The sequence below is a fragment of the Rhamphochromis longiceps genome, linkage group LG5 (assembly GCF_057381845.1).
Source record: "Rhamphochromis longiceps isolate RC_006_pf linkage group LG5, R_longiceps_female_GT1.1, whole genome shotgun sequence".
NCBI lineage: Eukaryota > Metazoa > Chordata > Actinopteri > Cichliformes > Cichlidae > Rhamphochromis > Rhamphochromis longiceps.
Window position 1 is genome coordinate 8,146,729 of NC_140561.1, and position 27,076 is coordinate 8,173,804.

Here is a 27,076-nt window from a genome sequence, read left to right on the forward strand (position 1 = left end):
ATTCCTTCAATGCAAGGCATCTGCTATGCAAATGATACCCGACTTTATCTATGCATGAAGCCAAATGACACACACTAATTAGTTAAAAGCAGGAATGTCTTAAAGACATAAGGACCTGGATGACCTCTAATTTCCTGCCCCTAAATTTAGATTAAACTGAGGTCCTTGTACTCTGTCCTAAAAATCTTATAAATACGGTCTCTAACTAGATACTTGGTCTAAATGGCATTACTTTAGCCTCCAGTAACACTATACTATAAATGGTAAATGGCCTGCATTTGTATAGCACTTTACTTAGTCCCTAAGGACCCCAAAGCGCTTTACACTACATTCAGTCATTCACACACAGGTGATGGCAAGCTATGTTGTAGCCACAGCTGCCCTGGGGTGCACTGACAGAGGACACTGGCACCACCAGGCCCTCTGACCACCACCAGCAGCAAACATGGGGTTAGTATCTTGCCCAAGGATATTTGCCATGCAGCCAGGAGGCAGCCTGGGATCGAACCACTGACCTTCTGATTAGTGGCTGATCTGCAGCCACCCCCTATAAAAAATAACATGAAGTCATTTTTGACCAGCTTATGACTTTTATTGTGAATGTTAAACAAAAATGACACAATGGGCTTATTTGAAAGTGAATTCACAGGCAGAGGCTTCAGCTTCCAGGCTCCCATTTTGCCTTTATGAGTTAGATAGTCTCTCTACTTTTAAGATTAGGCTTAACACTTTCCTTTTTGCTAAAGCATATAGTTAGGGGTGGATCAGGTGACACCGAATCCTCCCTTAGTTATGCTGCAATAGTCTTGGCCTGCTGCTATTATCAATCTCTGGTTCTCTTATACAGTGTGTCTTCTTTCCTGTCTTCCTCTCATCACTCCCAACCAATCACAGCAGATGCCCACCCCTCCCTGAGTCTGTTTCTAATTGAGGTTTCTTCCTGTTAAAATGATTTTTTCCTTCCCACTGTCACCAAGTGCTTGCTCATAGAGGGCCATTTGATTGTTGAGGTTTTCTATGTTGCTTCTATACTATTGTAGGATCTTAACCTTACAGTATAAAACACCCTGAGCCGACTGTTGTTATGGTTTGGTGAATACCATATATGAATAATACAAAATTGAAATATTGGTTTATGCATGTCTTTATCAATCTATCATCTTGTCTATGTTCTTTCTTCAGAAACCAAAAAAATCGAGAGAAAAACATTTGTATTAATATTGGTTTACGTAGTTTTTATTATTTTAAATTAAAGTGTATTTAAGACATGACGTTTTATTATTAGGGTTACTGAACTTTTAACAGAAATTGTGCTACAGAGTGGACATCTGGAGTTTGCCATAGGAAGTTGTGACAAAAGGAAGGAATAGCCCGTTTAAGAAGGAAGAACCTGGAAAATTATTACGGCGAAAATGTACCTGTGACACACTTACCAGCAGATGGCGGTAGACACCAGCGTTACAGGACCCACAATTAGACAAGTAATATTCACAATACTGCTGAAATACTCAGGGGCTAGGGGCTCACACGGTTGTCAACTTAGCTTTCTGTTGCTGTCAAACGTCAACAATACATCAGTACATTCCTGTACAGCTCCTCTTCAATTCACTCCTGTCTTGAATTAGGATTAGCTGTCTTCCGGAGACGCCTGTAGGCCCCCAACTTGTGTTAGCGTCCCCTTAACTGACAGTTGCTACTTATTTTTTACGTAGATGCGCGTTTAATTCTAAAATACTTTATTTTAAGCGGAATATTTTGATTGCATAACAGTTCTTGTACTTTACGGCAGGTAATTAGCCGACCCTGTGACGTTTATAGTTAGATGCGTTTTATAGCACGAGGTTTCCCGAGCGGGAGGGGTTCTTCCTGCCCGTAGTGATTACCAAGGGAGCTCACGGTGAGCGCGGTGACTCAGATCGAGCGCACCCACCGTAACGAGACAAGAAATAGTAAAAGACGTTTGGCGCGGTTGGTAGACTAGCTGCTGACAGCAAAGGGAGTAGATCCGGGATAGACCCGCGGCTCGAGTATATTTTTTAGAAGTACTTTCTCTGGGAAACAGACTCAAGAGATTTAGATCTGTTCTCGAGTTTGTACAGAGAGAGGCGGTTTGTTCGGTTTTTTTTCACCAGCCGTAGCCAGCCGTCTACCTAAGCTTGCCCTGCTCAGGCAGACGGAAATATCCGAAAATGCCTCCCGTCGAAAATGACAGTGGGAAGAAGGAACTCAAATCTCAGATACAAGCGCTTATCGACTCCAATCAAGTGATTGTGTTCAGCAAAAGCTACTGCCCATTTTGTGTAAAGGTAAGGCGTTTAGTTTGTCGTAGGCGGTAGAGGCTCCGCGCCGGTCAGAAACTTCCACCTTCTCCCGCGAAGTACACGGGCTTGGTCTAATTGCTGGTTTGGCCTTGCTGCGTTAGTACAGTCATCAACTTTGGTGGCTAGAACTTTACTATTACGCATAAGCTCGCTAAATGACAAAAACAAAACCGAACAGCATAGCCTTTAATGTAATTTACGTTAGGTCAACAATGGCAGAAGATAAATATCCAGTGTTATATATTTAAGCCTGGGACGCTTTAGCCGCCTCTGAACGAGCTCCTTGAAAAGTCAGCTTTACATATCGTATTGTTCTTAGTTAACTCTGCTAGTGATTCGCTACAATGTGCTGTAAATTCTGAACGCACTGTATTTAAAAGCTGCGCTAATTCATTTAAAACTCATACTTTTCTCCCATTTTTAAAATGCTGCCTTCTGCCGCCATAACCTGGACACAAAGGCTTACCTGACAGTTACAAGATGACATATTTGTTAGCATGAAATGTTCTAACGTGTGGACAAGTTTGTGTGCGTTTGATGTAGGATTAATCTTTTACCTTATTTGTGTTTTCAGGTGAAAGACTTGTTCAAAGAACTGCAAGTCGAGTGCAATGTGGTGGAGCTGGATCTTATGGGTAAGACGAGCATTGTGAGGTAACTGATAGCCGCTGTGAGGGATATTTAATGTGTTTGTCAGCAGCTGTTACACTCCGTGGCTGCCCATAAGTAGCTTTATGTGTATTATTCAGATCGCGAATGACTATATAAAAAACAGCTGGGAGTATTGTAAAGTAAGTGCTTTATAGTTAGCTATAGTGTTGTATCAAGTTTTCCATTTAAAGGCTTAAAACTGCAGATTACTTTGAGCAAAACAAATGTTTCACTTCTTACAGCAAATAAGTTACAAAGAGGCAGGTATAAACAGGGGAGTGACCATCTTTGTCTGTGACCTGGTATAACTAAAGCAATACATGTTTATTGTTTGCTTTATTAGCTATGCTAACATTTTAGTGTAGGTTTTTAATAATTCACTCATGACAGTCCAGCTGCTTGTTTAAGGCCCATGTTTCTAGTTTGTCTGTTGAAAGCCTCTTCCTGTTTAATGTACATTTTGCTTTGTGCTGTCAGTTTCAAAGCCCCTAATTTAATATAAAATTTTTACAGTAGTTAATTCGGTTTTCTGTTCACATATCGGAAACGTTGTCCTATACTGGTTCACGGTCTGGGCTGTCTTTGCAAAAGCACAAAATGTGCTGAGTCATTCACCGAAGATGGCCCTGTGCCATTATCTCAGTGCACTCGTACCTCACTGCTCCTGTCTTGCTGAGTTAATTACCAAGGTTTAATGCTAGAGGTGGGTTGCACGTGGTGGATGTTAAACGTTAGTCAGTGGAAAACCTAACAAACTTAATTACCAGAGGCTATAATTGATCATAACGTGCAGTAAAAGTCAGCACAGGATCAGCTAAGGAAAGTGTTTATTACAGCAGTACACATTCCAGGGTTACCCTTCCCTTTTGTTATTTGTATTTCATTTGCACATCAAAGATGGTATAAATGCACAATGCATGGCTAAGTTTCAGCATGTGAAAAACTTGCCCCCCCCTTCAGATAATGGGACAAGCTACCAGGAGATGCTGCTTGAGATGACCGGACAGAAAACGGTTCCTAACGTTTTCATCAACAAGAAGCACATCGGTGGCTGTGACAAAACATTACAGGTAAGCAATGAAAGTCGTCTTGCAGCTCAGATGTAACTTGTTTTTTCTTGTAACTTGCCTCTTCTCATAACAGAAATGGGTTGGTTGTTTTTGTCACAACTGGAAAGAGGTGAAAACAAACCATGTGGTTGTCAGTGTATGATGCCACTAAGCCAAGCTGTGAGAAACTCATTGAAAATGTAAAAAAGAAAAAGGTTTATGGTGATTATTCCATCAGGGGTGCATGAACAGGGTGGGCTATGTCGTCTCATACACTTCATACAGCTGCAGGAAAAAGAAATAGAAAAAAAACACCACTGTTTAAAATCTTTAATGAAAATATTCAGAAACATTCAGTAAAATGGCTGCAGCTAATCTTTGTAGACCTAGTTACTTGTAAATAATAATATTATCCCGACCGGTAGCATCCCCTGGAGACTTGAATGGCAAAATTTACCTCTCGCTTAACACACTGCTGATACGAATCCACGTCAGATAATGGGTGGCAGTGCTAATATCTGACTTGGACTGGGATATCTGTTAATAGCAACACCTAGTATGAAAAAGCTCAGTGTACCCTTTGTTTGTTTGTTTTTGTTTGAAATGATTAGCATTGCTAAGTGCTACAGTAACAAACGTTGTGTTGCTGTTTGTGTCAGGCCCATAAAGACGGCAGCCTGCAGCAGCTGCTTAACGGCGATAATGAAGACTACGACTACGACCTGATCGTCATCGGAGGCGGCTCTGGAGGCTTGGCCTGCTCGAAGGTGATGTCAGAATTCAGTATTTAGCTCTGATTTGACTGCTTTGTGTGAACTGGGGATCCCACAGACAGCCGTGCTTTTGTACTTGTGTGGGGGTGCAGCTGTAACTTTGGTCACTGGCAGAATTTCAGACATTTGCAGGCTTTTGTCTTTGGGAGGATTGTTAGTGAGATTTTCACACACTTGTATGATAAACAGGGCACAGGACAGAAACTAGAGTACTAGTGTAAATGACAGGAAAACAGAAACCTGTGAAAGGCTAAAATGTGTTATCATAATGAAATATAGTGCAAGGTGGTTCTTGATCTGTGGTGGTTGGTGATTTCTCAGAACTAGTGTGAAACTATTGCTGATGATGTAATTCACTTACACCACTTCTGTTTGCTCCATAAAACTGTGCAACACAGCAGTAAGATATAATCTTTTAACAACAGGAAGCTGCTGCACTGGGGAAGAAGGTCATGGTGTTGGACTACGTTGTGCCCACACCAAAAGGAACCACTTGGGGTATGATACTTCCTTTTAGTAAGACTTTTGACGCAGGGTTTGTCTGGATCTGTAGTGGCTGCTAAACGACAGTTTTGCTGTGCTCTGGCTGTGACGATCAGGTCTTGGAGGAACGTGTGTGAACGTAGGCTGCATTCCCAAGAAGCTGATGCACCAGACGGCCTTGCTGTCCACGGCCATGCAGGACGCGCGCAAGTTCGGCTGGGAGTTTGATGAGACAGGTGAGGGCTCAGGGGACCGACCCAGGAGGTCACGCAGGGGTGACATCACACCAGCTTGCCGTGGTAAATCGGAGGCGAGCCCATTTAGGAGGCACCCCGTAGTCTTTCAACTGCTTCTACTGATGAGTGTCTGTTTCTGTCTTCAGTGAAACACAACTGGGACACGATGAAGACTGCTGTTAACAACTACATTGGCTCCCTGAACTGGGGCTACAGGGTATCACTGAGGGACAAGAATGTCAACTATGTCAATGCCTATGCAGAGTTTGTGGAACCACACAAAATCAAGGTAACCGACTGCTTTCAATGAAAATGAATCTTCAATAAAGTCATGCAGAGGTTTAGTCGTTTCATAACTTAATAAAGTCTTCGTTCTCTGCTTGCTCATGTTACCATCTCGCAACCTGTTACTAATCTGTATAAGCTGTCAGCTTTGAAATGATCCTGTTGAATTAACTGTTATTTTTGTGTCCTAAACAGGCTTTTCAAAAATACTTATCGGTGTTTAGAAGTTGTTGCTGTCGTTGCAATCACCTCACTAGTTGCACAAAAAGCAGATGTTTCAGAAACATCCACTATATTGAAAAAGCTTCCTGTTATGTTGCATGTGTGTCAAAATATCTGTTTGTGTTTCCTGACAGGCTACAAACAAACGAGGGAAGGAGACGTTCTACACAGGAGCCAAGTTTGTTTTGGCTACGGGTGAGAGGCCACGTTACCTGGGCATTCCCGGAGACAAGGAGTATTGCATCACCAGGTGACAGCACCGTGCAGAGTACACAGAATCTGACAATTTATGTTATAATGTGTGTGAGTGACTGAAGCTCCACCCAGAGCTCCTTTTTAGACCAGTGGATGGGTTCATGGCTGAAATAAGTGTCACTTCCTTAAGGTGTGATCTCTGAAAACAAACCTGCCCTTTAGTGATCCAGCAGGTTGTTGTGCCTCAGAGCAGCCGTCTGTCTGCCTGCTCTGTGAATGCTGACGTGAGATTATCCTCAGGTGTCTTTGACGATTATGCTCCTGTCTTGGCAGAGAGGCTCATTTATTCCACAAGGTCTTAAACCAGAGCTGTCTGAACAATGTAAGAAACAAGCCTGGGCTTGGTAGGGTTTATTCGGGGATTCTCTTCGGATCTCACAGCTGTTGTTGGACAGTCAGCCAGATTTGGTACTTTTGTTGTCAGCTACTGAAATTAAGCTACACATCCTATAGCTCACACCTGAAAACAGGATAAGCAGTAATACGGGATATGGTTGGATTTATTTGTTGTGACATGAAATATTTAATTATTTGAAAATCTTTGAAAAAAAGAAATGAATTTAAAATTTTGAGTGACCAGCTTGTAGGAGCAGAGTGCAGGGCAGCACTGAGCAACATCATGAACCTTGTTCTATTAAATAATCCACAGTGTGGCTCAAGGCTTTAAATAAGTATTAGACAGCATCTCTCCACACCCTGTGAGGTAAAAAGAAAAAATATCCTGAAGGTCTAGATCAGCAGAAGCAAGTGTCACACCTGCTAAATTCTTTGTATGCAAAACTAGCTGCACAAAAACCTGCTTTAACCTCACCTTGTTTTTGTTTGTTTGTTTTGTTTTCACAGTGATGACCTCTTCTCATTGCCTTACTGCCCGGGGAAAACTCTGGTGATCGGAGCGTCCTATGTGGCTTTGGAGTGTGGCGGCTTTCTGGCCGGCCTCGGGCTCGACGTCACCGTCATGGTACGGTCCATCCTGCTGAGGGGCTTCGACCAGGACATGGCCAACCGCGCTGGTGAACACATGGAGGGGCACGGTGTCAAGTTCCTCCGTAAATATGTACCCACAAAGGTGAGCGTGAACACAACCTGCTGTTTGTGATTTAGCTTATTGATCTCGGAGTATGCCTACATGCAATGGTAATAGCTGTAATCTTTAATGTTGTCAGGTCATGTGCTTAATAGGTCAACATTAAAAGCCTTTGATTTATAGTGAACGCAGGAGGTGGTCAGACTCTGATCAGCATATAGATGAATGATGTTTTAAGCCTTTTCTCTTAAATTATGTGTCAGATAGAGGAGCTTGAAGCAGGAACTCCTGGCAGGCTGAAGGTGACCGCCAAGTCCACAGAAACCGACGAGATCATCGAGGGAGAGTACAACACTGTATGTATCGCTTCGGTTTTCCTTCACCCCTCTCTCTGCTCCGTCGTCATGTATTTCCGCCAAAAGAGTAAACGGTTTCTCTCACAGCTTATTTCTGTGAAAGAAACTACATTTAGTGTTGCAATAATCACTATTCTGTGGTCACTTTAATATTAATCGTGCTCCGTAGTGTTTAGGGTACTTTTCTCTCTTTTTCTTTTTTTTTTAAACCCCCATTTTTACAGTTTAACTAAACCAAAGATATGATGATTTTACATAATCTGTGATATGTTGAGATACTGCCATGTAATCATCAGCTGTCATGTTAGTGTTGAGAAGATGCCATGTCTCTGGAACAATTGGCAATGACAAAGGATTAATATCACACTGCATTAAAGCTAACAAGCTGGGGTTTTTGTTCTTCAGGTGTTGATCGCAGTGGGCCGAGACGCATGCACAGACAAGCTCGGCCTGGATAAGGCAGGAGTCAAAGTCAACCCAAAGTAAGTTCAGTATGTTGTTACTGCCGAGGAGGCCATGTTTCGGGTGTATTTGCACGTGTCATTAAATCATCATTAAACTTGATAGGTCAAACTTTTTTGTGGCTTCTGTAGGCATGTAGAGTGGGGTCGTGGTCTGAGAAACTATGATTGTGACAATCTGGTGTGTATTGCCAACACATGGAAATTTTAAAATCTTTATATGGTATTAGCCTGTCACATTTGACCTCTGGCCTCTCCTTCAAGGTCAAATGAGATCAAACTTTCATAAAATGTCATCTTTAAAACTATTTTTAAAGTCTGCATCCAAATATCATGTGAGACTTGACCTTTGACCTCACATTTACATTTCACATCTGTCTTTCTGTCCAATTGGCCCCAAAATGTGTTTCTTGGAATGAGATAGAAATATACTGTAGTATAATATTTTAGTCCACTGCAAACTTCTTGAAGACCAGAGAAAACACAGTGAATATACAGAAAATACAATTAAAAGTAAACACCGCCCAGGGTGAGCTGGCTTGATTTGCTCTCAGAGTGCTTGTACGTGTGTTCCCCTGTCCCTTTAATACTCGCAGTACAGTCACAGTGATTCAGCAGTTCTTGCTGCTCAGGGCTCTCTGCCTGGTGTGAGTGTTGGGGGAATTTGGTGGGGAGGTGAGGGGTGGCTTGTGGGTAAGATGAGAACACTGCTGTAAATCACATTGGTATTAAGTGACAGAACAAAGGAAGTATCTATATTAAAAAAAGGCTTTCTGTTCTGAGTTCGCTTGTTTGTTTGTTTTTGAAAGAGTAAAAGTATAAAATTAGGTTTGGAAAAACATTCTTACAGACTGACACCTCCTGCAGGTCATTATTGATGCTGTTGATACCAGCATAGAAATGCAGTGTTTTCTATAAGGCTTTCTTTCCACTCTTGTGTGAATAACTGAATGGCTGAGCCTGTGTTGTGAGGCCTGAAGGTAGGGCTGCTCGATTATGGCAAAAATGATAATCACGATTATTTTCACTGAAATTGAGATCACGATTATTTGACGATATTTATTTAACCCTTTAAGATCTACCATAGAACCAAGTCCGCCAGAGCTTATATATATTTTTTTTTTTTTACATGCTGTAGTGCCATTTGTGGGAGCATTTCAAGTTGCTATACATCAATACAACTGTTATAGCCCATATTTTAATAATGTGTATGTATTAAGTCCATAGTAACTACATTAATTGCAAAAAAGTGCAATAAACTACAAAAAAATTGAAAATCGTTTTTGTTTTGTTTACATATATTTCTACTTGGAGAAATTTAAGAGGTTTATCCCTCAAAACTTTAAATACAAAAAAGTTGCAAAAAATAGTTTCCCACCACAGGAAATTTATTTTGAGTGTCTTCATAGTTTTATTTTTGGAGATACAGCAATTTTTATATACACTGCAGGAAAAACAAAAAAAACAATCCTATGATGCAAATTTGCAAAGAATGTGCATGTGCATCAAAATAAGCTATTTCCAGCAGTGCAATTCAAGTTCTAAGGCCTACAAGTAAAAAACTACATTTTCCGCGAAAATGACGTCACTTGCGATAGTTCCCGTTGATGTCTTTTTCAATGTGGGAAGTGTTATGAACAGCTGATCGGATCGGCAAAGCGTGTTTCTGGAATATTATGTTTTTGTTCCTGCAAGCGCTTTTTATGCAATTTTTGCAAAGCTATATGTGGAAGGAAACCGTGACCGAGGACAAGCTGATGGCATAAGATGTAAGTACAACTCCTCTGGTTTCATATGGAGAAAAATTTATTGTGCTAGCTTAGCGGTTCAGGTTCTACAGGGATTTAAAAATAGTTACACAAAACGAGCATGCTGCTCTGACCGGCTTTAAAGGGTTAACAATAACAATGTATTGAATAATGACTTTAAAAAATAATATAAAATGGTGTGCAAATACTGATAACAGTGCAAATGTTTGCAATATAAGAAATAAATGAAAAATGTAAACTTTGCAGTGTTGCTCTGTGGTGCAGCTACGACACCATAGCAAAGTTTACACACTGTGTCTACTTGATCCACGTCTGACTCCGCGAACCCATAATGTTTCCACACCACTGAAGGTTTTTTTTTTTTTTTACCTCTCTTTTCAACCAACGGCAGTCACTCTCCTCTCCAAATAACTTCTGCTTAGCTTTCCGAGCTTCCTTCGGGTCCTCTTAAGTATTCGAAATGCAGAGCAGTGCGCTTGATTTGCCACACGGAGCAGCGCGAGAGTAAAGCATGAGGGAGGGGCTAATAATCGGCTCAGTCATTTTTAATGATCGTTGAAAGCCCAGATCGTAATCGTGATTAAAATTCAATTAATTGAGCAGCCCTACCTGTAGGGATTAAGACGGCATGAGTCCAGCTTTAAAGAGTGTTCTGAGTCTCATGACCATAGCAATTTTTAGTTGAAGCCCAGCGTTAGCCAGAGGGCTTCTGTGCTCAGGGGCCTGTGGCTGTTCTGCTCCTGCGCAGCGCAGATCCAAATCACTGGCTACTGCCAGTGATTTGGATACTACTACAAGTGTGCTTCTCCTTTTTGCTAAGTATGAATGACCACATAGCCAGTTATCCATTTCTGCTTTGTCACTGACACACAAACGTTTATCTGTGTGGTGCTCTTTAACCTTGTTTCCTGCAGGCTTTTTGCTGAGTGTATAACTCTTTTTGGTGCTTTCTATAACGGTCCCCAGTCATCTACACAATGTCAGGCTTATTGTAAAGATTTATTATAAAGAAAATATCTGTTATTCACAGTTAAAATTGTAACTTTCTATTATTGTTACACCCACTTAACTTTGAACTTCAACACTCGGATATTTAATTTGAAGTCACAAAACGGGATAAAAGTCTTAAATGTATGCTCGATGATCCCATCCTGCAGGAATGGAAAGATTCCTGTGAATGATGAAGAGCAGACCAACGTGCCCCACATCCATGCTATTGGCGACATTCTGGAAGGCAAGTGGGAGCTGACACCTGTAGCCATCCAGGCTGGCAAGCTGCTGGCCCGACGCCTCTACGGAGGATCAACGGTCAAAGTAAGTACAACGTGACTGTGTCATGATTTCTGACTGTCATTCTAAAATCTATTTGTCCATTAAACTACAACCAACTCAATACTACCAGACATAAAGTGTCTGAACAGTCTCTTAGTACCTATTTAAGGTGCATAAAGACCTGTTTCGTAGGATGGAAACTGAATGTTAAGGTGCCATTAAGACTAATCTTATTTTAAAGAGGTATAGTGTTAAAATCTGAAGTAAGCCATTGAAAGGGAAGGACATAAAGAAGGTCAGAGTGTTTTGTGCTCCAGATGATGAATCTGGTGTTCCATAACAAGATTTTGTTAATCACTAACCAAATGCTGTTTTTTGCAGTGTGACTACATCAATGTTCCCACCACAGTCTTCACCCCGCTTGAGTATGGTTCCTGCGGTCTGCCAGAGGAGAAAGCCATCGAGCTTTACGGCGAGGAAAACCTCGAGGTAACAGCTGAATTGTTGATGACAGACGAGGCTCGGCTGACTGTGCGCTCTGGTCGCTGCTTTCACATTGAATGAAACTGTCTCTAACTTACTTGGTTGTCACAGGTTGCCATCAAGCAAATGCATGCGTTTAGTGTTTTATTCCAGGCATACAAACTCTTCAGTACATCTGTGAATGCGAGCTGACGTTGGACCGCAGAACTGCGTTTGTTTTGAAGCTTTTACATTCATGTGTTTCTGGTCTCATGTTCAGGTGTATCACAGTCTCTTTTGGCCTCTGGAGTTCACCGTGCCCGGCAGGGACAACAACAAATGCTACGCCAAGATCATCTGCAACAAACTAGACAACGTAAGATCAGAGCAACTAAAATGCAACCGACAAATGTGCCTGAATCTGTGGCAGCCACCAGCCTGAGCTCCTGATTTGTTTTTTGTTTTTGTTTTTTAATGCCACACTGCAGGATCGAGTCATAGGTTTCCACTACCTAGGACCAAATGCAGGAGAGGTGACGCAGGGCTTCGGTGCAGCCATGAAGTGTGGCGTCACCAAAGAACAGTTGGACACCACCATTGGCATCCACCCAACCTGTGCTGAGGTAAAAAGACAATGCTGCCACTTTATTTACTTGGGTATCTTCCTGTATTAGTGGACTGCCTTAGATCCTGCGTTTATGTATTTAGGATGGGGTTTGTTTTTTTGGGGGGGGAGACACGTAGCCAGCATCCGAGAATCGGTCCAAACCGGGCCATCTGTAAAAGTTATCGCCACCCTGCCGGGTTGGCAGGTGGCATGGACACCAAACTGAATATGAGAACAAGGCGACACAGGATTTTTAAATTGATACCACAAGTATATCTACTAAAAATCTTGAAGTTTAAATCTCAGTGACCTTGACCTAAAGGTCAATGGTGTGGGGTTTTTTTTTTTTTTTCTCTTCTCCTGTCTCTCTCTCTGTCTCCCGCCCTCTCCCCCTTTTTGTTTTATTTAGTTATTTTCCACGGTTTTGAGTCATGAACGTTTCATAGTGTTTTCAGTTCCTTCTGTTCTCTATAATTTCAACAAAGTTTTAATGACGGTAAAATGAATCAGTTTTTCATTGAGGCAGACCGCACAGTTCAGTGTCAAACCACTCCAGGTCCAGTATGACAGCTAATAACTGTTAATTTCCACAGCATGTTGCAATAGTACTTTCATCAAGCCAGTAAGAACAGGAAATGACACTGGAGCTGCCTTTAGCACACAAACTGCACAGCAAATATGCTGAAGGCAGAAAGAAAGCTGTGTATGTCTGCAGTTGTCCTATCAGACGGCCAGGATAAGACACCAGGTCCAAAGAGCAGCCATAGACGGCTTGTTTAAAGTGCTTGCTGTCTCTTTAGTGGTCTCACACTTTTATCTTGGGCTGGAACAGGATATTCATCGTGTGTAGAACTTAAACAATCAGTGTCTGAATTGTTTGAATATTGTGTGTGTGTGTGTGTGTGGTGATGCATGCTTGGGAATAATTGGTGTAATTAGGGGACATGATTATTCATTATGTTAATCGTGCTGGTGCTAATGACAGTGCATTAGGCTGCTGAGGATCCTCTTGTTTGATGGGTTTACATCGTATTTCTATTTTCTGACGGTTTAGCCCAAATATGTTCATCTGAAACAAACGCAGTGCATTGATGTGACAGCCTGGTGTGAAGTTTCATGTTTGGCTGTAGATGACTAAACAAACGGAACTAAGAACAATTTCTTTTCAGCCAATGAGAACATGCCTGTGGCATTAAAGATGTTAATTATGTTCCTGTGTCCTCTTTACCTTCTAGGTCTTTACCACTCTGGAGGTGACCAGGAGCTCTGGTGGAGACATCACACAGTCCGGTTGCTGAGGTTAAACCCTGCATGTTTAGCAGGCTGCTCTCACATTAGACTCCCCTACTAAACATTTTCCTCTTGACTCCCAGTCAACCTTTAACTTCAGCCTCACCTCTAGCCCCTCCCTTTACAGGGCATTTATTTCTCAGGAGCACCTGAACGTAAAACTCTCGGTGTGACTGGGAGCTACGAGGTAAATGGAGATGGTCAGGGCTGAAGATCTGCGTGTCTTCTGCTCTGGCTGAAGGAGTCTGATGTGAAAGCTGCCTGCTGAACAGCGGGGTTACTCTGCTAATGTTTCTATTGGGCCCCACCAGCGTGTCACTCTCGGAGAAGCCCAAACACACACCATTCCCGAGTGTGTGTTTGGGCTGTTTTTGACGTCCTTACCCGTAACCTCAAATAATTAGGTGGGCAAGGATCGATGTCCCTCTGTAGAAGCACCTGATGGTGGCCCGAACCCTTCGTCCAACCCCCCCACCCCCCAGATTCATCTATTATAAATTGGCTCATTACCAGCGTTTGAAAGGATGCACAATTCTGGTGCGTACATAGGTTAGCACCATGCCTTCATCATTCCATACATCCTTCGTACAGGTTTATAAGTTGACTTATATGAATATACATGTCTTTGTCAATATTTATCTTTGCTTTGTGGAAGCACCAGAGTTTTCAAGAGAAACCTGTGATGCATCAAGAGCCTGGAGACAGTTTCAAATAAGCGAATGGCAAGTTTCCACCTGGATTGCTCTGGTCGTGTTTTTGCTCAGTTTGTAATTTAATGACTGCTTGTTGCATTGTGCTGTCTCGTGCGTCGTTTGGAAGACGGCGCTCCCGTTGCTGTTGACATTTCATCTGTATAAATGGCTTGTTTGTTTGTGTGGAACTTGTAGAGACTACTCAGTGTTAAATAAAGGCATGTCTATCTTCAGGTTTCATCTGTCTTTGACTTGTGTGACCCAGTTTGTGTGAAATGATTTCAGGATTCTCACAGAGCCTGCTCACAGATTTCCATTTAGTTCAAGAGTAATAAATGTAAAAAAAAAACCAAAGGTACGAGTTACTTAGTCATACGGTGCTTGATAGTGTTTCTGCTGAAGGATATGCTGCTTAGTAAATGTCATAGGATTTAACTGGACTGATATTCACAACACTGGCAATACACTGGTGTACATGGTGTGAACTGGTTAAAATGGGACTTTAAATCTCTTGCATTGTAGTTAAACTTTGCTTTTAGATCAGTAGCACACCACACTTTTTAATTTGTCATTATTTAAAAAAAAAAAAAAAAAAGCATGTTAGCCTGGCAGTACCATCAGCAAACATCTTTTTTCCTTCTGCTCAAAAAAGAGAGAACACAATTTTGATTTTAAGAAGTATCCATAAGTTAACAGACTTTACAGCCGTTAGACCATTGCAGCTTTTGCTATCCTGGTCCAACTAATAGTCATATTTGATTTATTTCATTTTGCATTATTGGAATCAGAACAGTCAAGACTGGTGAACAGGAAAGAAGTTTGAGAGGAAGTTAATAGAAGAGGGATGGAGAGAAAAAACAGAAAATCTGCTTCATCACCTGCTGGGGAAAAAACGTGTGCTTGTGTTCAGAAGGTTTCTCCATCTAAGTTTTTAATAGTAGGTGTGGGGAGCCACAGCCCACCGCAGGGGGCACCTAGAAAAGACCGGGGTCATCCAGCAGCCACAAGGGTGGCAGGCAGCTACACCAGAGTAGACCCAGCCCCAACCAGGGTGAATGTAGTCTTTCACCCTTAAATCATCTTTGTTTCACCCTGCATGGAAACCATATAGTGGTCAAAATGCAATGAATGAATTATGTAAATACTCCAAAAATGTAGCAATACATAGTAAAGCTAATAATAATGGTTTTAAAAATGCAGTTAATTATACATTTTTCTTTTGCAGTGAACTCATTAAATATTTTCTGTGAGTTAATGTCCAGTTTTCCATTTATTTATGTCATACCACATAGTTCCAGTGGTCTCGGTGCTGAAGTAAGCAGAGGCGGATGTTTGGCGTGTTGCATATATACACAGGTACACCAGATGAACATCATCCCATTGAAGTGGTCAGCCTATTCATGTGGCCTGCATCAGAGAGCCGCGGGGAGATAATAGCATCATTTCCTCCAGGTTTCTGTGGGACTATTCAGCCTCCACAAGTGGCGGTTGTGATCAATAGCATCCAGGCTGGTGTGAAGCCTTTGTTGGGTTCACCTGCTCACATCTGAAAACGCTGTCACCTGCACGGCTGCCATGACAACGAGCGCTTTGATGAGTTTTATTTGGCGGGTAATCATTTGTTTTAGGGAGTGTTGTGAGCTCAGTGATTCACTGATGTTTGTTATGCCAAAAGCACTCAAAGGCAGAGGCCTCTCTAAAGGTCTGTGAAGCTTCTGGTGTTGGTTTCTGAGCTGAAATGTCCCTGACTTCCTTCTACCTGAATCATGCTCACTTTAGGAACAGTTTATTTGTGCAAGTAAAGCAATGAAGAAGGAGTGTATGACATTACCACTAGCTCAGGTTACCTGTCTACACATCAGTGCTGCTTTGAGAAACTGACCTTCAGCTGATATCAGTGGAGCAAATTCTAAACAACTTCAAAACTAACTCAATGTTTCACTTAAGGTGTTTCCAACCCCAGTACTGAACTGAAATCATACCATGGAAATTGCATTGTATTGGCAGTGTAGTGCACACATTAGCCATCAGTTAAAAGACAGCTTTTGTTTATCTTTGTGACAATTTGTGCCTCTTTTTTTGTGACTGATTAAACATAAGCATACAGTTATATGGGGTATTTATAGTTTCTTTTATGGATATTTTTTCCCCTTCGAAGTTATTTTGCATCTCTCTGTAGTTATGTGACGCCGCTTTGTGCCTTTCGTTGATCGATTCCATTTCTGTAGTTGTTTTGCATCTCTTTGTAGTGCTTATGTGTACATTTATTGTACATCTTTGAAGACGTACAATAAATTCCACCTTTCTTTGTTGTTTAAAATCCCTTTGTAATTGTTTTTGTGTCTGTTTTTTGATGCTTGCAGTTGTTTAATGTATTGTGTATACTCCATCTCTGTTTGTTTTTGTTTACAATTCTCTGAGGGTGCTTTATATGTCTTTGAAGTTGCTTAGCGTCTCTTTGTAGTTGGTTCGTGTCCCTTGCTAGCATTTTTCATCTTTTTAAGGGGTTTTGTGCATCTTTGTGGTAGTTTTGCATCTTTTTGTGTGTATCGTAAATCTTTTTTGTAGTTGTTTTGTGACTCTTTGTGCGTTTGCTTTTATTAAGTTTGCTTTTCATCTATGTCTTTTTGCATTTCTCTGTAGTTGTTTGATACCTTTTTGTGGGGTTTTCTCTTTTCTTTTTAGGTTGAATTGGTTTTTCATCGCTTGTACTTGTTTGTATCTTTGTGGTAGTTTTATATGTTGCAGTTTTGTGTAGTGTGTGAAGTCTTTTTGGTGCTTGTTGGGCTTGTTGGATGTGTCATTATGGGCAGACATCATCGCTGTCTTTGTTCTGGATCCCATTTTGGCTGTGTCGTGTCTTTGTATTGGTTTTGTGTCTCTTTAAAGCTTCTTTTAATATTTGTAGGTATTTTGGCTCTCACTGTATTCCAGTCTGCAACAGAATAAAGGCCATTAACAAGTGAAGAGATTGTTACTCAAAAGGCTTATTTGTTTGTAAGTGACCAAACTTACAGTTTAACAGGGGATCGAAGGATTATTTCCTCGACTGTAACCCTATACTCTCCAGTGACAACAGCTCATATATGATGGCAACGTACCTGTCCTTTGCACAAAGGCTGCTCAGAAACAGCCCAAGGTACAAAAAAGAGCCCAAAACTTCTCGGAAGGAACCAAATAAAGCCTCCTGAGGCTCCACCTCGCATCTCAAAAGCCCCAAAGATTCAGCTGCCAACTTCCTGATGTCAGACACCATAGCATGTCCCAAGAGAGGCCATGTTCATGCCCAGTGAGTCAGTGCTATTATGGAGGCATGTGCGAGACTTACACAACAGAAGGCAGCTGCTTTTAATACTGTGGTAATCAGTGGGCTTCTTTTTACTGTAGTGCCACTTTTGTGTGTTTGTGTTTTAATGTCATCCCTCTTCTTAAGTTAAAAACCATCTATGTGGGTGTGTTTAGCTGTCCCATATAAGGGTTTAACACAAAATATACTTATAGTATATCTAATGCATCAAGAGTGGTCAAAATAAACCTAACAGTGATAAAATGTCTTGTAGGGTTTGTTTTGTTCAGTTTTTTAACTTTCTTCTCAGAGGGTCTTGCAACAACCAACTTGCAGTTTCAGTAAAATGTGTTTTATTTTTTTGCTCAACCGCCCTCAAATAGGGAAGTGACATTAGAAACAGATATCTAGACGTGCACAATCCACAACTGAGTCAAGTTAAATCTCCTTACTTCCTGTATTATGGCTAATGTGCGTCTGTAGGAAACGAAGAGCCCTGTCATTGCATTTTAAAAATGACTCATTTGTAAAGAGGTGGCGATGAAGCTGGGAGCTGCCAGCAGGAAATAGAAACCTTTGATGATATGTGGAGGGTAATCAATGAGAAGTGAAAAATCATTGCAGTTTCAGTACTGCATGACTTGCTGATTTCAACACACTCCTTCTCACAGCTAACCTGATGGTGAAACCTGTGCTTATGTAATCATATCTCACGTTATAACTGCACACTCATAATGACCAGACTTTCTATTGTACTTTTTGTGTGCAAATGATTAACCCGCACAACATAAAAATGAGTTCACATCAGTGTGTGAGTTTCAAATAGGTAACCTCATGTCAATGACATGCCTTTCTGTGTAGTTATTGATTAATTTCATCTTAACTGCATTTCCTGGAACTCAAGTCATCATTGATACTGATTTTACCAGGAAACGTGTCTGTTTCCTATAAGAAAATCTGAGGTGCCGACAGAGCTGAACGCACAGTCTGATTCACCTGCGCTCTGATCTCATGTACATATGAGGACAGAGTTATTAGCCCTCTTATGAAAAGCATTTCTCAATTGCTGTTAAACTGAGCAAATAATTTTTATGCAGCTTTCCCTGACAACCTAATTGTATTTCGAATGCTTACATTTTTAAAACTAATTCACAAAATCCCAAAACTACCAGGGTCAAAAGGGTCAGCCCCAGTTTTCTTTGTCTTTTTTTGTCAAGTCCATCTTCCACATGACTGCGTCCTGAACATCAATCCAGTAAGAATGAAATAACATCGCCTGCTCTGCTCAAAATCCCTACTTCAGTTAAGAAATCATCTACTAACAGTTTTTGTCATTGTTTTGTCGTATATATGACTTTCAGTGTATATGACTAAACATTTTGTCAGTTTTGTCGTTTCATTCTGGAAGCAGAGAGGCTGGAACTACATCAGGGATCTTTATGTGGAAAATACAGGGAGTGCAGAATTATTAGGCAAGTTGTATTTTTGAGGAATAATTTTATTATTGAACAACAACCATGTTCTCAATGAACCCAAAAAACTCATTAATATCAAAGCTGAATGTTTTTGGAAGTAGTTTTTAGTTTGTTTTTAGTTTTAGCTATTTTAGGGGGATATCTGTGTGTGCAGGTGACTATTACTGTGCATAACTATTAGGCAACTTAACAAAAAACAAATATATACCCATTTCAATTATTTATTTTTACCAGTGAAACCAATATAACATCTCCACATTCACAAATATACATTTCTGACATTCAAAAACCAAACAAAAACAAATCAGCGACCAATATAGCCACCTTTCTTTGCAAGGACACTCAAAAGCCTGCCATCCATGGGTTCTGTCAGTGTTTTGATCTGTTCACCATCAACATTGCGTGCAGCAGCAACCACAGCCTCCCAGACACTGTTCAGAGAGGTGTACTGTTTTCCCTCCTTGTAAATCTCACATTTGATGATGGACCACAGGTTCTCAATGGGGTTCAGATCAGGTGAACAAGGAGGCCATGTCATTAGTTTTTCTTCTTTTATACCCTTTCTTGCCAGCCACGCCGTGGAGTACTTGGACGCGTGTGATGGAGCATTGTCGTGCATGAAAATCATGTTTTTCTTGAAGGATGCAGACTTCTTCCTGTACCACTGCTTGAAGAAGGTGTCTTCCAGAAACTGGCAGTAGGACTGGGAGTTGAGCTTGACTCCATCCTCAACCCGAAAAGGCCCCACAAGCTCATCTTTGATGATACCAGCCCAAACCAGTACTCCACCTCCACCTTGCTGGCGTCTGAGTCGGACTGGAGCTCTCTGCCCTTTACCAATCCAGCCACGGGCCCATCCATCTGACCCATTTTGCCAAAGGAAAGGACGTTGCCTAATAATTATGCACACCTGATATAGGGTGTTAATGTCATTAGACCACACCCCTTCTCATTACAAAGTTGCACATCACCTAATATGCTTAATTGGTAGTAGGCTTTCGAGCCTATACAGCTTGGAGTAAGACAACATGCATGAAGAGGATGATGTGGACAAAATACTCATTTGCCTAATAATTCTGCACTCCCTGTAAGTGTGCCTCATTTACACAGTTACAGAATGTTTGCAAAATGACTGCACCGGGTTTTATTGGATACTTACAAATTTGAAATTATGTCAGAAAACGCACCCAACTCCAAAGTAAGGCTTCACACTAATATTTCACCTGTCTGTCATGATAGAATAGAATTAGAATAGAATAGAATTCAACTTTATTGTCATTGCAGATGTCACAAGTACAAGACAATAAAATGCAGTTTGCATCCATGCAGAAGTGCTTTAGCAATAATATAGATATATTACAAAATATATATTAGCAGTAATATAGATATGTAGATATTGGAAGATGTGCATTTATTGGAAGACGAGTTTTCACTGTTACTCTGAAGAATTTGGGAAGAGCTGGGAATCACCTCTTTGACATCTGTAAACAAGTATGAATGGATCACAATCCTGTTTGGAATAGTTACTGCAAAAAATAATAATACTGAAGCAGTGGGGTAAAAACTGAGTTGAGCTTTGGATGGTAAATATGTTGCATCTGGAGAGACTGAGACTTCTCAAAGATAACAGACTCAATATATGTGAGAGATCCTGGAATCCTTCGAGGACCTCCTTAATCCCACTGACACGTCTTCCGAGGAGGAAGCAGAGTCTGGGGATGAGGGGAATGACCCGCCAATTTCCGGGGGCGAGGTCACTGAGGCAGTTAAACAACTCCTTGGTGGCAGAGCCCCTGGTGTTGATGAGGTCCGCCCCGAGTTCCTGAAGGCTCTGGACGTTGTAGAGCTGTCCTGGTTGACACGCCTCTGCAATGTTGCGTGGATCGGGCATCTGACAAGGATGCCCCCTGGGCGCCTCCTGGGTGAGGTGTTCCAGGCATGTCCCACCCGGAGGAGGCCCCGGGGCAGACCCAGGACACGCTGGAGAGATTATATCTCTCGGATGGCCTGGGAACACCTTGGTATTCCCCCGGATAAGCGGGAGGAGGTGGCTGGGGAGAGGGAGGTCTGGGCCTCTTTGCTTAGGCTGCTGCCCCCGCGACCCGGCCTTGGATAAAGCGGATGAAGATGGATGGATGGATCCTGGAATCCTCTACTGACAGTTTTTAATCAGAACAATTAGTGTCTCTTCAAAAATACAATAAAAGTATTGGGGAGGGGTTATTAGCCCCCCCTAATCGTAGTCAGTTTTCCATAAGTCTCACACGTCTCCTGAAACATCCCACCCCGCTCTTCTTTGGCGAATCTCTCAAGCTCCTCCAGATTTTTGCTCTGCCTTGATCTTGATCTTCAGTTCATCCCACAGATTTTTAGTGGGATTCAAGGCCAGTCAGGAACGTTCACTGTGGTCTTCTGGGGGTCATTCTTCACCATGTATGTTTTGGTTGTTGCTGTGTTGGAAGACAAAGCGACGTCCGAGGCCCAGTTTTCACACATCCTTCTGTCTTCATGATTCTGCCTTCATTAATGCACTGATGCATCTCTCACTTGTTTTCTTTCCAGAGTCTTTCAAATCTTTCACTTCCTACCTCTATCAGGCTTTTTCTCTACTGTCTGGCTCTCTTTGAATTTCTTGACTGACACTTGGAAACTCAGAACTCAGAGCATGTTTTACGAGCAAAGGGTATTATGAAGTTAAAGCACATAACTGTACAGCAGCAGGCTCAGTAAAAAGGTCCGTTTTTCATGGCACTAATAATGTCGTCTGGTTATTTCTATTTTGAAATAATTGTTGCTTTCTAAAGAGAACTAGTATGTTTCGAAATTAATGCTATGTTGAAAATCCCTTGCACTTGTGAAAATTCTGACCAAAACTAATATCACATTTCTGCTGCTGATGACACTGTTTGGCCTTTAGAGGGCAGTGTGGTCTCACAGATGTCATGCTCCTGTCCTGATCGGTGTCTGTACATGAAAGAGCTTACACTGTGATTATAGTTAAACGTCATCTAGGAAAAAATTGGCATACAATGTGAAATGCTACATTTGTTGCTTTAAAATGAGTTTTATTACATTTACAACAGTTTATTCTATTCATTCACACAAACTGCATGCCACCAGTACATGTTTCACACGGTCTCTTTTCACCTCATACCAACCACTGCAGCCTGTTCTTTTTGCACATGATGTTCCAGAGTCAGCTTCCTCCTCCCTCTTCTTCTTCTCTCTCCTAATCTTCCTTTTCCGAAAAAGAAATGTGTTTGCAATAAATTTTCAGGGCAGGTTTTCTAGTAAGGGGGGAAGCCTTGGGCTTGAGTCACAGATGGATTGCAGATAGAGATGGATTCTGCTTTCTTTAGTGGTATGTCACTTTTGTTGTCATTATTTATAGAAGCAAACTGCTGGACAGATGAGAGAGGGAGAAAAACAGAGGTTTTACTTGTTGCTTTTTCCATGGACTTAATGTCTGACACAAACTCAGTGTGGTTATTAATTTAATCCTGACTGCATTTCCTGGAACACAAGTCATCACTGATGGTGATTTTACCAGGAAACGTGTCTGTTTCCTGTAAGAAACTCTGAGGTGCTGACAAACACGAAGGTACTCTCTGTCCTCACTCGCTGTCACATATCTCTGTTTAATTAAGATGTTTGCAATAAACATATACAGCAGAGTATCTGTTTCAGTCTGATTCACCTGTGGCCTGATCTGAAGCCAGGGCACTGATCTTCTCCCTTTTCTTTCTCCACCTGATCCTCCTCTTCTGCAAACGAAATGTGTTTGCAATCAATTTTCTGGGTTTTCTAGTAAGGGAAAGGCTTTTGGCTTGGGTCACATAAACTGAGATTGATTCTCTCTTCACTCAGCAGTGTCACTTTTGTTTTCATTGTACAGAAGCAAACTGCTGGACAGACGAGAGGCAGAAAAACAGAGGTTTGTGAAACTGTTCCAGTGTTTTTCTTCAACTTACTTTTTGCTTTATCTATGGACTTGAAGTCTGATACAGACTACCTCAAATGATGTCACTTGAGTCAGCGCCAGCTGGTCCTGAATACTACAACTGTAAAAACTGGGAGTGTGAGTGTGTGGAGTGAGAAAGGAGTGAGCTTATCAGTCCTGTCTCTTAGTGATGGGATTTCCGGCTCTTTTTAGAGATCCGGCTCTTTCGGTTCGGCTCACTAAAAAGAGCCGGCTCTTTCGGCTCCGAACCGGCTCTTCAGGTTGTTTTGTTGCTTTAATTAATTTATTATTAACAATAATATAAAATTATGCACAAAAGGAATTACTAACGTAAAAACAAGTGGTTTTATTTATATATGTTTATATATAAATATATGCGGTGGCCCCTAGAGACAAAACACGTACAAACTCCAAAACACATTTCTAGCATGAACTGAACTTCCAAAGCAGAGCTACTAGATCACTTAAATTACACAATTGAAAGCATGTGTGTATTGTTTGTGTATTTAAACACAGGCACTCATATATATATTCAAATAATTTAAAAAAAAGTTCATTTACCTGTTATTACCACACACCAAATCCGGTCGTTGGTACTTGCTGGCTTGTGTAGCCACAAGATAACAAAGGCTCAACACTGCGCCCAGCATCCTGGAGCACTTCTGTTGTCTTTTGTACGTGTTTTGAGTTTTTATGTGCTTCTGAGTTTTTACGTGCTTCGGAGTTTGTACGTGTTTTTACGTGTTTTGGAGTTTTTACGTGTTTTGGAGTTTGTACGTGTTTTTACGTGTTTTGGAGTTTGTACATGCTTCAGAGTTAGTACGTGATTTGAAGTTTGTATGTGCTTTGTCTCTAGGGGCCACCGTAAATATACTTTTATTTATTCACTCCACATAAAATGTAATAAATAAATCATATAATACAAAAATCAACTATTCACATTTCAAGTTTTAACTATTTAAATTTTCAGCTTTTTCCTTTCACAAATTTAAAGTGAAAAGAACACCTGCAAACCACAACACAATTAAATATAAATTATAATATGAAAACTAAAAGAACATGCATATTCTCTGTCATATGGACCTGCATGAATAAACTTTCTCAATCCTTTATCATCTGCAACTGAAAATAGTTGTGGATGATTACTATACCTTTCTAATGTTGTTGTCCCTGCCTCTCTTTCTCTCTCTCTGGCTCTGTTCCTGTGCTACTGAGTGTAACTACCGCCCCTCCCCCCTCTGCCCAGCGTAAAGCACAAGGCTCGCGTGCAGAGTGAAGCGGAAAAAAAGTGCGAGAGAGAGGCTGAGAGAAAGAAAAAAAAAAAAAACCCACGTGACGGCTCGCGATAAGGAGCCGGCTCGCGTCGTTCACGTCAAAGAGCCGGCTCCAAGAGCCATTTCGTTCGCGAACGACCCATCACTACTGTCTCTGCCAAGGCTAGCTTCTCAAGGGTAATTGGCTGCTACTAGCATAACAAATAAAAATTCCCAATTCTCTAAATTTCTAATTAATTAAAATGTTTTTCACATCTAGTTTTAGTTTTAATTAACTACAATAACCTTAATGCAGTACTAAAGATTTTATCCATAATGCTTTATTTACACAGAGGTGCTTTGAGCTAAATGCTAACATGAGTCTGTCAACTCTCACAAGTAAATGCTAACAAAATGCTAACATGCTAATGTGTAGCAAATCTCACAGCTCTACAGCGACTTGAAGGATTTTCAGGCAGTGGGAACTTTGGACAGCTATTTCTCACTGACATCACAAAAAGGTCAGTATTAATAAACATAATGTTTTTACAGAGGCTTTCACTTTGTCTTGAAATTTGGTGGTCCGAGATACAGAAGAAACGTTTGAAGATCAAACCAATCTTTGTTACGTGTCATATAGGCAGTATATATAGTATATGAGTAACAACAGTATATAGGCAGTCGTCACTCATCCACCATGCTTTTTACATTTGATTAAACAGAAATTCAAATGTTATGTCTTATGAGTGTTATTACATGATAGAATAGTCAGAAATAATATCATCATAGGTATGATTTCACTTTGCCCTCCTGGTGATATCACACTTTAAAGTTTATCATGTATGTTTTCTCCACTGAATTAACAGAAAACAAATAAAACCAAATAGCAGGGCTCATTTGTGTTTTTCACTTTTCATGTAGATACTTCCTGTACTGATAGAGAAGAAAACAATGTGAATTAAAAAGCAACAGATTTGTACTTGAAGGACCTGTAACTTCACATAAGGGTAAAATGTGGCATGGCTTCATTCGATATACTAAAGTTACAGGACAACAAAGTCAGCTGATTCTGAGAGGGTCAGGAGAAAACCATCTCAGACTCACTAAACATGCCTGAGTTCATCTTCACCTCATCTTTTGGTTTTTTAAAAAACTCGTTTTTAAAATTCTTTGCTTTGGGTTTTGTTTTTGTCTGTGTCAGTGACATTTTGCAGGTGAAGCCCTCGGGCATTGGGCTTGTGCCCAGGTAAGTCCTTTCAAAGACCCCTCTGTGTTCCCTCACGGCAGATTCAAACAGACAGCTGGCCATGCCAAACCTGCTTTTCTGACCTTTGACCATGTATTGACTCTGCTTGACACCTCTCGTCTGATTGGTCAGTCGCTGGGGGAATGTGCCCTGACTTCCTGCCAGTAGTAACCCGTCAGCCATTACCCATCATTCCATTCTCAGACAGTAAACACTGGCAGGCTTCACACTGTCTTGCCATCAGGCCTGTGGTTTGATCAGTCGCGTGTCTCCTAACTCATTCCGACTTCTCCCGGGGATCCGAATCATGAGGCCTGGGACGACGTACTTTAGGAATGTGAGGAGGTCAGAGGTCAACAGTAGTTCTGCAGGAAGCCCTTACTGCTCTAATTAGCTAAACCTGAAGCTACAAGTTGCATTAGCTTTACCAGTTTCAGGCCTGAAGGTTTGGAGCAGGAGCGGTGGTCGGCTTGCTACAGTGGACTCTCCTGTGGAGGCTAAACACAAACTAGGATGCGTATCACATGAATCACTGTTGTTTATGAACTAAGCTTTTATTCTTGTTCTGTAAATGCTGTGCAGGAGTCAAAAGTCCAACGTGAATAAAGACATTAGTTGTTCCAAGGAGGCCATCTCCTTTATTTATGGTGGAAAAGTGACAGAGCAGAAATTCCTGCGTAATCCTGGACTGTGAATGTGAGTGTGCGTGCAGATAAGCTGGGAAAAGGCTGTAGCAGATGTGCGTCATCACTGGAGTATATATTTCAATTTTTGACGTTCTGGAAGAATCACCGGTCTGCAGCGAAAACAAACCTTTTGGGATTTATAACATTCAAACCCTTTTTTTTCTCTTTCAAAGCTTATCTCCAAAATATGTCTCAGAAAGACGTGTTTGTTAAACAGAATGGCCTTTTTCTTTAAGTGCCTTGAGGCGACTGCTGCTTTGATGTGGCTCTATATAAATAAAATGGAATTGAATTTCTTGGCTAAAGCTTCACTTGTATCCTCGAACCTTTGTTTTGGTTTTTGTAATTTGATCTCCAGCGTACGTAATGAACAGTTGTGTATGTTATGTAGGTCATATACATGAATGAATATACAGATCTTTTTTATATTCCTGAAGATTTTGTGTATAGTTCTTTCATGGTGCTCAATAATGGGGTGAACATGACCCCACCCTTTCTTCCTATCTTTTGCAGATCTCTTTAAATATTTACTGAAGACTCAAACTGTGATAAAACAACATAGATTACTCAGGTCTCCTCGTGACAGACCAGTCCCTCAGTTTGTCACGCTTTGGGTGCTGGTCAAAAGCCAGAAATCACAAAAACTGTGCGAGAACAACTAGAAGCAGAGAGAATAGTATCTGTTGATATCTTTTAATCTTGATAACACAGCACAGAAAAGACCTCCTGTGATATTTATACACTGCTCCAAAATTTAAAAGGAGCACTTCAAAAGCACTACAGATCTTAAGGAAAAAAGGGGAAAAAATAATCGGGTAATTTGTTAAGAATGAAAGGATGGCACATCTTTTGATGGATATAAAATTATCAGCCTACAGAGGGCTGAGTTCAAAGACACCTCGAAAGTCAGAGTGAAAAAATGTAGCACCAGGCTCGTTCATTTTGACTAAAATGTCAT

General features: G+C 41.1%; 1 protein-coding gene across 1 annotated transcript; it reads left to right on the forward strand.

Moving 5' to 3' along the window:
• Positions 1–1,950: 1,950 nt before the first annotated feature.
• On the forward strand, positions 1,951–14,444 carry txnrd3 (thioredoxin reductase 3). The gene is made up of 16 exons (XM_085405614.1): positions 1,951–2,306; positions 2,896–2,956; positions 3,933–4,042; positions 4,681–4,788; positions 5,220–5,292; positions 5,394–5,513; positions 5,660–5,802; positions 6,155–6,270; positions 7,119–7,344; positions 7,566–7,658; positions 8,064–8,140; positions 11,046–11,202; positions 11,542–11,649; positions 11,903–11,998; positions 12,111–12,245; positions 13,465–14,444. The coding sequence occupies exons 1-16, from the start codon at positions 2,190–2,192 to the stop codon at positions 13,531–13,533; spliced, it is 1,809 nt and encodes a 602-aa protein (XP_085261740.1). The 5' UTR covers positions 1,951–2,189; the 3' UTR covers positions 13,534–14,444.
• The last annotated feature ends 12,632 nt before the right edge of the window (positions 14,445–27,076 follow it).